General features: G+C 46.9%; 1 protein-coding gene across 2 annotated transcripts in view; it reads right to left on the bottom strand.

Annotated features, from left to right (window-relative positions):
* RNF220 (ring finger protein 220) overlaps positions 1 to 11,911 on the bottom strand; it is a 217,004-nt gene extending 205,093 nt beyond the window's left edge. For both annotated transcript variants that reach the window (XM_068539749.1, XM_068539750.1), the window contains exon 1: positions 11,287 to 11,911. In XM_068539749.1, the coding sequence (XP_068395850.1) occupies positions 11,287 to 11,911 (625 nt within the window). The remainder of the gene's footprint in view (positions 1 to 11,286) is intronic.
* Positions 11,912 to 12,916: the final 1,005 nt, after the last annotated feature.

Below are 12,916 nucleotides of genomic sequence, written 5' to 3'. Positions count from 1 at the left end.
GTTGGCTTCGCCTTCTTTTTTTCCTTCTTCGGTAGTCTTGGCACTACTCTCCTAACCTCCCTCGTGCAAGTCAAGTCTGTGCAATGCACCTCCCATAGGAAACTTTGCCAAGAAATCCTGCCAAGAATCCTCGGTGCGATGTGGCTTAGTTTAATGGCCAGGAAGTACTCTAGATCCTGAGATCCATCAGGTCTCCATGCAGGGCAAAGTACATAGCTGAGCATGAACTTTAGCATAAAGCTTAGGGCACTTAATCTATCCCACTAAACATCAGCAGGGTCATGGTCCTCCTGCATTCAGCAAATATTTCCTGAGTGTCTACTCCATCCCAAGCATGGTTCTGTGTGCTCACGGGTCTTAAGATATCATATGTCATCAGAAAGTATTTTATAGTGACTGATCTTTAGACAGTTACTTTAAAAGCAAGACCCTACATGATGCTGGGCCTCAGAACCATATAAGCACCAAATGGACATTCTCAAGAATGCCTGGCTATAGGATGAAATATAATGGAGACCCAAGGTCAGGTCTGAGGCCCTGGTAGAGAGAAATTCTATTCTTACTCACCGTCATGAGCAATCCTTGGAAGCTCCGGAGTTCTTTTTTCCGCATTCAGATGCAATACTTGGTCCAGAAAAGCAAACTGCCACACCTAGCCTCTTTGAATAAGTAACTCCTTGATTTTCAGATATCAGCTTAAAGGTCACTCCCTCCAGAAAGCTATCCCTGACTCACAGACAAGATAGGTGCTCCTGCTTCTAACCCCATGGTGTTTTATATTTCCCCTATTAGAGTACTTTTCACAACATCCTGCAACTGCTTGTTAAGCTTTCAGCTCCAGTAAGGCAGCAACTCTAATCTGTCTTGCTCATCATCGTATCCCCAGCACCCAGCACAGTGTCTGGAAGGACACAAGTACTTAGGAAATACTGGTTGAATGATTAAATGAATTGATGAGTGTATCATACTTTCTATCAGGTTGCAAACTGAACCATGCCTCCTGTACTCTGCTGCAGTTTTACCCACAACGCCACCAAAAAACACCCAAGATGAAGCAGCACCATTCCTTCTGCAGTATCAGTATTTTATAGATGTAGATCGGAGGCTCACAGGATCACCCCAGTACAGATTCCAGGAGGCACTTGCCATGATCTGAGATGGACACAACACTCCGAAGTCAATGTAATGTCACCAAGAGCCTGAGAGTTATACCAGCCAGAAGCCACAATGCCAGCCATCACAGACTGGATGGTAAGATCTCGAAATTTCAAGTCATTCAACTTCCAGAGACCCAGCTTTTTCATGAAGAAGATATTAGGTCCTTCAGCAGCAGGTACTCTCTTTGAATAAAGAAACAACCACAATAAAAAGATACCCACGCCATGATGGGAAACTGGAAGAGGAGGGCAGCATTTGCAAGGAGGCACCTCAGCAGTTAGGAAAGGGTTAAGAGCACATGTCTGTCTGGGACCTCTTACCCGTAAATCAGCCTTGACTGCTGCTCAGGCTGAATGAAGCCCCACCAGGTTGGCCTGTCAGGAAGGAAGCCCATGCATCCAGACTTTTGTTGTTCTAAGGATTTTTTTTTTTTTTTTTTTTTTTAACTTTACTGCTCAGGAAGGAAGCTGAAGCCTAGGCCCTAACTGCAGTCCTGCTGATTACTTACCCTCGCATGCGCTGCTGCCTTTACCTCACTATCTACCTCTCAGACCCAACTCTTTCCTTTCCTAGAGTTCCTTCCTATGACTGTGGTATTTGGGCCTAAATCCCAGACTTTCCACCCTTCTTTAAAAACTCAAAATTAAGAATGTTCAGCGTTTCCCTTCCTACATCCCATATGTTTCTGTGTCTGTGTGTGGAAAGGACTGGGGACTGGGAGAGAGGAGTGGGTGCTCTATGATCTACAGAGACATTTTGCCCCCCAGAGCGACTTGAACCCCTTCTCTTAAATGGAGCCATGAAGGAACGGATGGGGATTGAGGTATCAGACAACTGGCCTCCAATGGCTATTTTCTGCTATGTATATATGTGAAGAGAAACCTATATTTAAATAACAGACTCAAATCCAAGGTCCTCAGGCAGAGGGTCAGTCTTTCCCACTCCCATCCTCCTACTCCCCACCTCTCCTACTGATGTGCAGTCATTCTCTGGTGTTCCCAAGCCCCCTGGGGCTTTCTTTCTACAAAGAGAAAAACACTGAGTTTATTTGTGCGCTCAGGGTAATGGACAGCCCTCTTTTACTCCTAGGAGAATGCACACAGACACTATGGAAGAGGCCTATCCCCGCCCAACCCTGCCCTCCCCTTCCCCTGCTAATCTCTCCCCAGCAGCCCCCTGCCCACCCACCCCCCCCCGCCAGGCTCAGTCCTGCTGCTGTATTTCTCTCCTGACCTACAAGGCCTCTTCAAGCCCCTTCCTAAGCCTCCCCCAAGCAGAGACAATCCATCATGCTGTGGGACTGTGACACACACAGATGGGGGAAGGTTCACAGATTTCTCTCACATAGGCAAGAGGGGAAAAGTGCCTGTATAACTTAAAATCTGAGGACATACTAGAAACTCTGGGACTCTGAATTCTAATACTAGTCAAATACCATTAAAGCAAATCCTATTATATATGGCCCAAATTTCTAGCACACACAAATTGTAATGGCCCATTTATTTCAAATAATATCTGATAATACAAAATTCCAGAATAAGAAGATATGATGAGATTCAGATTCTCTAACCTGGGCCACTGCCTAGATATCTAATCCTAGTCAAGTCCCTTCCTGACTCAGAGACTCAGTTTCTTTAACTATAATATTACCTTGCTTCTTAATAAAATGAAGGAAGAAAGAGGTCAGAGGGCCACCAGGGCTAATCCTGGTGGATGGATAATAATGCAGGGAGGTGAAGCAGCTGCTATCACAGAAAAGGGCTCTGAGCCTTTCTCCCTCCCTCTTCCACATCACCATAAGGCATGAGTGCGTGAAAGGATCCTACATACATGCTAGTCAGTAATGACCCTGTGTTTGTCTACATCAGTGCTTCTAACAAGGAAGATTATACCACCAGATTGTCCTTGAAAATAATAATAGTCATTATGTATTGCACACTTAGTATGTGTGAGGAACTGTTCTAAGCATTATCAGTGTGCTTAATCTCATTCAGTCCTTCACAACAACCCTTTTAGGTTGTGTAATTCCCACTTTACAGATGAGAGTACTGAGGCCCAGAGAGGTTAAGCAATTTGCCCAAGGTCACAGAGCAAGTAAGCTAAAGGGTCATGATTTTACTCCAGAGGCTGAACTCATAGCCACTATGTTATATTGCCTCCCCACCTTTGATGTGAAACACCTTCAAGTTGAGGCTCAAAGGGGCAAATACAGTATTTATCCCTCTAACAGGTATTTATTATGCTAGGCCATTCTGACTCAGTGTAGATCAAACTCTGAAAAGCAAGGTCAAGTGAGAGCAATATAGGATCAGCTAGCACCTAAATGGAAATCATATACCTGAATATAAAGCAAAGGTCTCTCCAGGGCTGGCCCTTGCCCCCTCCCTACAGCTTTCTGACTGTCTGCTGCTGTAAGATGGATGCGAAGCCATAAGTCTCAGCCTGCAAATGAATTTCAGTGGAAAAAGACAACCCTCATCTGGTGAGTCACACTAAGGCTTACCGGGCTTGATTTCTCATGAGACTGTACCAAAAGGTTCCTTCTTCACCCATGCAGCTCTAGACTTTCCTAAAGCTCTGTGTCTGCTGAACAGAATGTACCGGATGCAGCACCATGTCTCCCCCCAGAAACACAACTTTCGTTTCCTCTAGGTCATCTTCACTCAGAACACATTCCACAGAGAAAATTGCCAGTCAAATGTCTGAATTGCCAGATGGTTGTATGTGTCTACAAAACTCCCACATCACTTGTCTGGTTCCAGCTGCAACCAGGATCTAGGTAGAAACTTTTTTTCCTAAAATACACACCCAAAGAAGATCTGTTTTTGTAGACTCCATGATAGGAGATGTAATGCTGTGGGGAAACATTTGGGTAGGGGATAGAATCCAACCTTAGGTTTCTAGAGAGTTAGGAGAGAAAAGCAAATTTTGAATTATTTTTTAAGCTATGAAAGTTTTTTAACCAAAATAACACAATAAATCTGTATTTGAGAAAGGTAATTGCACGTCTCTTAAAAAACTCCTTCCTTACCTCCTCATCAAAACTCAAGGTATATAAATTCTTCCTTTCTTTCCTCAAACCACTACACCTTTGGGATAGCACAGTTTTATGGATACTATCCAGTGCAAGGCTGAAGAGTGGCAAATTGATGAAAACTTAAAGTAAAAATTAGATTATAATCACTGCCATCAATTTATTCAATACTCAACAAACACTTATTGAACGCTTTGCTGTGATTGGTACTGATTTAGTGCTAAAAATTTTTTTAACACTGAAACTAAAATGTGACTGAGATAATAGAAAAGTCTGATCCATTGGGTAAGGCTGGAAGGGCATGAATTACTCCTGTTTACTTAGCATCTACCAGATTGACTGATTCATACTACAGCCTCTCATTTCTCCAGGTCTAAACCCATAGCCCCAACTCAGGACCTCTTCCTGGAAAAGGCACAACAGAGTGACTAAGTAGGTGAAAGTTCTTCTGCAGAAAATTCTCCCCCTTGCCCCAAAGAAAGAGATATTTAGAAATTTCCACTCTGTAGCACACACTTTGAGGTTCCAAAGGATAAAAACACACTCTTTTCAACCACAAATGCCACAACTTAAATGGCATTTTTAAAAAATTTTAAGGCATTTTAGCTGCTATATAGCAATACGTCATCCTTAGGTCTGCAGCTCATCTCTCTTCAGGAGGGGTAAAATGGCACTGGGAAATGTTGCCGAACTGTGTGAAGAGAATATTTAAATCCAAAAATTATTGTTATTTTGGTGTTAAAATCGTGTGGGTTTTACAATAAAATGTAACATCACTCCGAATCTCAAGTATTTATAAAGAGTACATTCCAACATGTGTTCTGATATTTTTTGACCAGAGAGATGTGGCTAAAAAGAGTTAAAAATATGAAAATCCATCATAAAAATATAACTCTATTAAGTGTATTGTCACTCCAAATCTGGAGTATTTACAAAGACTCTATTTCAAAGTGTGCCAATATTTATTAACCAGATGGGTGTAGTTAATAAGGGTTAAAAATAAGATAAACCAATATAAAAATATAATTCTATTTTTTAGTTTCCTCTTCCCTGCCTAATGAGGAAAAGGGGTGGGGAGGGAAAGCAACTTTTGTTATTTGGATACAATGTGTGTTTTTTGTTTTCAAACAAAAAAGGGCCACCAAATAATCAACCTGGGGCCACTGACCGGAAGGCAGCCCCGGAAAACTTCCCGTGGGAAGAGTTCCAGAAATTGCCCGGACATTAACGAGCCCCGCTGTGCTGGCTGCGAGCCTCAGACGGTCAGAGGTGACCGCGACTCGCCTCGTCCGAATACCAGCCATCCTGCCGATTCACGAACCCCGGGACTTGGGAAACATTTCCCGGACTTGAAAAGCAAGACGGACGGGGAAAACATTTCGAACCTACGTGAGAAACCTCAAAGTCCTCGGATGCCGGTGGCGACGCCAGATCCAGATGCGCGCGTGCACACGTCCATGCCCCCGGCTCGACGCGCCCCGGCGCCCTCCGCGCTCCCTCCTCCCACTCCCGCCTTCCCCCAGCCTCGCCCCCCAAGCTCCCTCCCCGCTCAGTGTCCCCTAGCCTCTTCACTCCGCCACCCGCCCATCTGCACCTCCCGCCGGGTCCCCGATCGCCCCGACCTCCGCGTGGGCGCGCCCCCTCCTCGGCCACAACCCCTCCCACCCCCTCACCCCGACCCCATCTCTCTGCGGCTCGGACGACGTACAGGAAACCGGCCCAGGGCTCGGTTCTCAGTGCGACCTGGGGGCGCTGGGCGTGGAGGGCGGGGCGGGGCGGGGGTGGGGGACCAGGCGGCCCTCGGGTCCCGGCCGCGGGCGGCGGCGGCGGCGCGGTGCTCGCCCGGCCCCGGGGTAGCGCCCGGAGTTCTCCCGCAGCCTCCGAGTCCGGCCGAGCGACGGCGAGGTCACCAACATTTCTGAAACCACTTGAACGCCATCTCCGTGGCGGAGGCTGGGGGTCCTTTTCAAGTGAGCCAACGGGGCCCACTCTGTGGTCCTTCCTCCCCCCTCGCCGGCCTCGCGCCTCTCCGCGCCCCCTCCCCCAAACGATCAATTACTAGCCACCCTTCTGCCGGGAGCGGCGAGGGGCTGGCTGGCGGCCGCGAGGAAACGGCAGCCCGGATCACTTCTGCATGACAATTGATGGGAGGGAGGGCGCGAGGCAAGGAGGGAGGACGGCTGTGGTGTCCGTTTTCTCACCATGGTGATTAGGCATTCCGGCCGTGCGAGGAGGCAGCCGCCGACCAGAGCGGCGCGGCGTGGAGCGAAGGCAGGGGAAGAGCGGGAGCGGGAGCGGGAGCGAGCCCAGCCGCCGGGCGGGCCAGCGGCGCGCCGAGCCAAGCCAAGCCAGGCCAGATGGCTCTGCAGCCATCAGGGACTGCTCCCGTCCAGCCCGGCCCCACTTTAGCTGTGCAAACATTTCTTTATCCCGACAAGACAATTAAACCTAGCAGCATGAAAAGGAGTCTCCATGACTGTGTTGGGGGTGAACAACCAGAAACAACCACACACATCACAGGAGTTCTCGCCCCCTCCTCCCTGACCCACCCCAGATGGGGAGGGAAAAGGGACTCCGCGAGAACCCCGGGAGCAGCTGAGCCGACAACCGGGCTAGGTCTGGGCAATCAGTACAGAGGGCACCATCTGACCCATCTTTCTGGTGATTTCTGCACCCTTTCAGAGTGGTCATCTGCTCCAGCTACAATCCAGAAGTTGAGCCTGGTGACCTGAGAACCGCCCCAAACATTCTTCCCAGCAAGACCAATTCTCCTAAAAGCCCAGATCAAGGTCGCTACCCAGAGGTAGTCCTGGGTAGTCCCAGAGCCCTTGGGAAGTAGCGCCCCTAACACCACCCCCACGATGTGGCCAGCCCTGCTCATTCCAGGCTGCCCTGGGCCTATGTGGGCTCAGCTGATTTGATTCCTAGGACATAGGGTCTTCAAGAATACGTGCCTGTGTAAAGACACATCTCAGAGTCAAAATACCATCTCTCCTACTCAGGGCTTTTCAAATTTGAATGACTTCGAATATATCAAAGACGAGAGCAAAGCAGAACATCTGGGAACTACTGTGAGCCACAGGGTTCCCTGCCTACCTGTGAATCTGCCTGACCACAGGGAAGGCCAAAGAAAGAGGGCCACTTGGGGTCAGTGCCCAGTGCCCATCTCTGAGGTGAGCCAGAGGGCAGGGCCCGCCATCACTTCCCAAGGGCAGTTCTGATCCCTCTCAGCCCTCAGGGTGAGCATGCATCCTAGCCAACTCCAACTGCTGTGTCACCCAGACAGGAACTGGGCACAGGAGTGGTCTACAGACAACAATCAGGAAATGCACATGATAAGAGCCAGAGTGCTAAGGGGGTAATAAATGTATAGATTCTAGCACAAGGCAGCAGAGAATACTTATTTTCCCTTTTGTTGTAAAGTTTCCTTAATGAGGAAATGTTTATTTTAAAAGCCCTGGGAAACATATCTGTAGACACTTCATATGTCAGACACACGTGGACTATTCGTAATTGGTCCATAAATTTTCACCTCATTTCCCTGGACAAGGAGCCTTGAAGACGGGTTCAGAGCACGACAATAAACAGGAGTTACCTCAGTCCCCTTCCTGGGGAATCATGCATCCTCCACGAATGGCTTCTCACAAAATACTTCTCCCTTTTTCCAGGGCACATAAGTCAGTCCTGTTGAGTAAAGGCTTCTTTTTTCCATAGAGCCCAACACCTACCTCAGGAATCACCTGTGATGCCAAGTAGATGAACAGGCAAGCAAACTGGAATCATCTACTAGGAGAGACAATACTTTACCCAAATAGCTACATTTCTTTCTACAAAAATGCATATTTAATCACAAAAGAAATCCTGCCTATCAGTACCCAGATTTAAGGAAAGAACACGTGTGCATTACACCATGTCTGCAGGCCCCTCTTTCAAATGCTCTCAGATGTGGACATATCTGCATATGGATGCAGTGTGTGAGCAGGGGGAGGCTGCGAGAGTAAAAACTGTCGGTGTTTCCACTGTAAAGCTGATTTTTTTCATTGACTTAAAACTCAGTCATAAAACTTCTACTCTAAGTAAGGGACACACACACACATACTCATCCCACCCCGCAGCAAACCCCTAAAGCTACATGCTTATTTAGGAGTTTTACTGTTGTATTTAATTAAAACATTTCTTACATTTTATGAAAAAAATTTTATTTATATGAAAACTGAAAAATCAGTCAACCATATCAAAGATTAACTCTAAATTTTAAGAATTACAAAACCTAAAATATACACGGTTAATTTCTGGCAATCTGGGCAAAAGCCTCTGTATCCTATCACTTTGCTCTTTTGAACACTTTCTATCCTCTCTCTTCTTGCCTCCCCACCCCCTCACTGCCCCATCTGCCCCTCAAGCTCTCCCCTTGGAAGCAGTCTTGTATACTGTCACTCGATTATCTGAGAAATATTACTTATTTCAAAACGGTTCTGTAGGGAGGACCTGAAAGGCATCTAGTGGGAATAATCAGGCCTTCTAACGGCCCTTAAATATGTATTTACATAAAACAGACCATAAATATTCCAACACACGTCGGCATATGACAGGAGCCAAGAAAGCTGCAGCAGACTTTGTCATGGTGCCTCTTCGACCCTTCCTCACAGAAAAATGTTTCCCCAGCCTTCCAAAAACTCAAAATGAAAAGCACCAAATGCTCCCCAGTACAACCCTGTGAAGGCTGCTACCGCACCCAAGGGAAGGAAAGGAGAAAGGAGCACAAATCCAGGGTTATCACAGGGTAACATTCTCCTATTCACTTTGTACCTTTATTTCTCATTTAAGATCAGTCACAAATGCAACTCTAGATAATAATGTGAGTGGACAGTCTACACTCACAGACACGCCTACAGGTCTAACGTTTGTGTAAGGGAAAAAAGAGAACACAAAATACTCATTAAAGCATATTTTAAACAAATAAAAGGGGAAAGGGCTCCAATCTATACAACACTACATTTTGAAATAAAGAAGTTTCCCCACCCTTCCGATCAGAACCTCATTAATTTCAAGGTCAGAACTCCATTTCACTTTGGGAGACAGACTCATTTAATTTTTCTCCACCCAGGCGTATTCCTGTGTGAGGGATCCATCTCCACGGGGGATGGCACCCCTACACAACGCAAACCAGGCAAACAGAAGAGTTATGGCTTTGACACTCAGAGGGGAATGGATATCCACATCTATGAGTGCTGACCTGACTAACAAGCTTCTTCCTGCTCTGGGGGTCTGAGACAGGTTTGGGCTAAAAAATGGAAAAATGGAGACAAGCTGGATTTGTTAGGAGAGAAGAAAGGAATCTTGATCTCCAGGTGTTACTCTGTGGCATGTTAGTTTTAAGAGGATTTCATTTTCAACCTGTGTTTGGAGAAAAAAGGAGCAGAATCTGTCACACCCGAACCCAGGACAGTTTTGGCCAGAGGTCAGGTTAGAGCTTGCCTTGATCACTTGCACTTCGACAAATGAAAACTAAACTACACTAAACTAAAACAGACCGACACAACGCCAATCCGTGTTCAGCAAGTATATTCCCAAAGCAGGATCAGCACACACACACACACACACACACACACACACACACACTCACACATCAGCTGTACAGAAAGGGAAAAGGTGGAATAGGAGCTAAAGCAAAAGAGAGAGAGAGAGAGAGAGAGAGAGAACGTGGGCAGTTGTGCTGTCAGATAGCAGCCTTCTCCCTTAAGTGGAGAGGTCTTGGGCTTACAGACGCTGACATAAAAGACACACTCGCAACATATTTCAAAACCAAAGAGCGATGGATTTACAAGGCAGGTTGATTTTATGATGACTTTTATTGAAAAGGTACGCTGGGTTTAGGCAGATGCCTTTTAGCGCAGGAAAGTTAACACAGTGCCTAATTCAAGGAGACAGCCTGAGGAAGCAGTGCCGACAGGGGAGAGAGCTGCAACGTCTCTATTACTCTCCTCGGCATCATAAAGAGAAGAGGAAAAAAATGGCATTCGTGGTGGTGGTTATAGAGAGGACGGGAGCACAAAAAATAGAGAAGAGGGGAAAGCAAACCTCAGATGTAGTTTTCTTAAGAAAATAAAATGAAGCAAATCTTAGAACAAAGGATCGGGTGGAAAAACACCCTCAGTTCATAAATTCTCACCAGGCTTGAAGAAAACTGCTCTGTGGGGTCTACCCATAGTCCAGAAGCTTCAAAACACAATTATTTTCTGATTATATTAGAGGCGAAGATGGCAGGGTTCAACACTCCTACTCTACAAGTTCCAAGTAAAGGTTTAGCCCCAACTATTAGTGAGTGTAGCCGGAGCCCAGCAAGGCACTTGGAGAACATGACAGAGCTGTTCTCTAAGCAGAAATTAATAATAGTTGTGAGCATCAAATATGGAGCAGCCACACAGGCCAGCTGGGTCTAGTCCTAAAAGGGAGCCCCAGGATAAGCACCCAGAAAACCTGTTAAATCCCAAGACAAGTCGGCTTTCTAGCCTTGCCATTGCAAGGAAAACACAGCTGTTTGAAATGCTTTATGGTGATTGACGACACCTTTGTCCTTCTCTGAAAAATAGCCTGATTTGGGGTAGGGCTGAGAGTTGTGAAAAATAAAATCACGTGGAGTCTGCTGGATGTGATACAATGGCAAAACTAAAAAAATAATACCGAGATCAGAGAAACATAATGAGAATAGCAAGGAGAGGAGGGATGGACGGTTTCTTCGAGCCCCCCAAATTCCCTAGGAACCTACGCTTACTAATGAAATGACATTCACTCCGGCCCATATACGGCACCCCCTCCACTCCAGAGTCCCCAGAGAATAAGCCAATCGTGCCCTGGAGGGAAAGGCAGTGCAGGCCAATGTGCCTCTGGCTACCTTCAGAAAAACATTTCCTACAAGAACTATCAATGCTCATTGACAAGAGACAAGTAAATGTCAGCACTCCACAGCTATTGAATGGGAGGGAGTCGGCCCTTCCCATTACTAGGAGCATGAAAAATGCCACCGACCTGTTGAATCCTATTGTAAGGCAGGGCTTACTGGGGTTAGGGGAGGGCTGCACCAAAGTACTTACATCTGTCATTCCGATCCTCTGGGCTAGATGAGGCTTCCCGATCCGAAATGAGGCCAGAGACAGCAAAAATCTTCTTCCCAGTGTCGTCAACCTTAAGTGAACCGGGGGAGCTAGATGGCAGCTGTGTCCCAAAGTCATATTCCTTGCCATCTGCATCTGAGAAGCGCAAGTGGGGAGACTCTGTGTCATGGCAGTTTTTAAGTCGCTTGGCCGGCGTAAAGGCTGACTGATAACTCTCCCGGTCCTCAGTGGAAGCAAAGGGACGGAAGGCCCCCACTCCACTATGATTCAGCATACTGATTGGGGTGCAATCTAGATTTGGGGGAGCGAACTGCGGGTGGAGGTGTAGTAAAGAAGGGGGAAAATCACGATTGGCAAAAGTGCCCGGCACCCCACCTTGCCGATGGTACATAGAGGCAAAGGTGTAGGAACCATTGGTGAATGGAATATGCACGTCCTTGTCTACCGAGACAGGTACACCGAAGGGTCGTGGCTGCTGACAAGGGATGGAAGCATCACGGCTAGCCTCAGCCGTGGACGCCAGGACCATCAGTGCTGGGGATGCCAGCGGGTTGGGGAGGTAGGATGAGTTCTCCATCTTGAAGGCTGCCCGGTGTAAGTCCATCGGAGTCTCTTTCTATGGCCGACGTCACACAAGAAGCAGTCTTCCCTGGGAGGGAGTGGCACCTGGGATCAGGGCAGGGAATATTACTGGGGAATCATCCCCTTCTAAGACCTGCGGAAACAGCAAAGAGAAAGAAAGAGGGGGGAGGAAGGTCAGGGGGAGGAAAGAAAAGGGAAACCCCGAGTGATCGAAACACCATCCTTCTGGCTTACAGATGCTCGGGCAAGAGACACCACAGGCTTTAGGAGCCAGTGGGCAGTAGCATCAGACCATTTTCATTCAGGAAAATCAATAGACAACTTACTGTGATGTACGCGTAGCTGACTTTGGTCCCTACACGTTCCGGGTGAAATGCGCCTGAGCCCAGCAAAGGAAAAAAAATCATAAAACCTCCAAATACAATATTCCCTGAGCAAATGAGCTTTGGAAGGCCAAGTCACCCAGTAGATTAGGTGGGGTCTATCTTTTAAAGGGCCTGCACCTGCATACACTGCTCATGGCAGGCCTGGTGTTCAGAGACCAGGTTCTACCCATATGACCCCCCGCATCCGCATCCTCTCTTCGTCTTCCTTAACAATGCCCTGAGACTGAAAAATCCCTAAGTCAAGCACATCTAGATCATGAACACCTCCACGTGTTAGTTGGTACAAATTGTACATGTGGATAAATCACACACATTGGCACATACATAAACACACATCTTCATGTATCATCTAAGACTGTTTCCAGAAAGAAGTACTATGTGAAGAAACAACAGCAGCAATATTTTTGATCCACACCCCTCCCTAATCATATAGGCTTTCTCTTTTCTGAGAAGGAACGAAACCTTCATCAATAAAGTGCCTGGCGTCTCTGGCAATATTTAAAAACATAACGGGTGCCTTTGGCATATGTTCTCTGGAAGCGTCTGTCTTCCAGGGGCAGCAAAGAACTGATTGGTAATTTTAGTTACTAATGCACTCACTCTTAAGTAGATTTGTAAACTGCCTTGAATTTGCCATTGAC

The sequence above is a fragment of the Eschrichtius robustus genome, chromosome 3, assembly GCF_028021215.1.
Source record: "Eschrichtius robustus isolate mEscRob2 chromosome 3, mEscRob2.pri, whole genome shotgun sequence".
Lineage (NCBI taxonomy): Eukaryota > Metazoa > Chordata > Mammalia > Artiodactyla > Eschrichtiidae > Eschrichtius > Eschrichtius robustus.
This window is presented reverse-complemented; position numbering and strand designations above follow the sequence as displayed.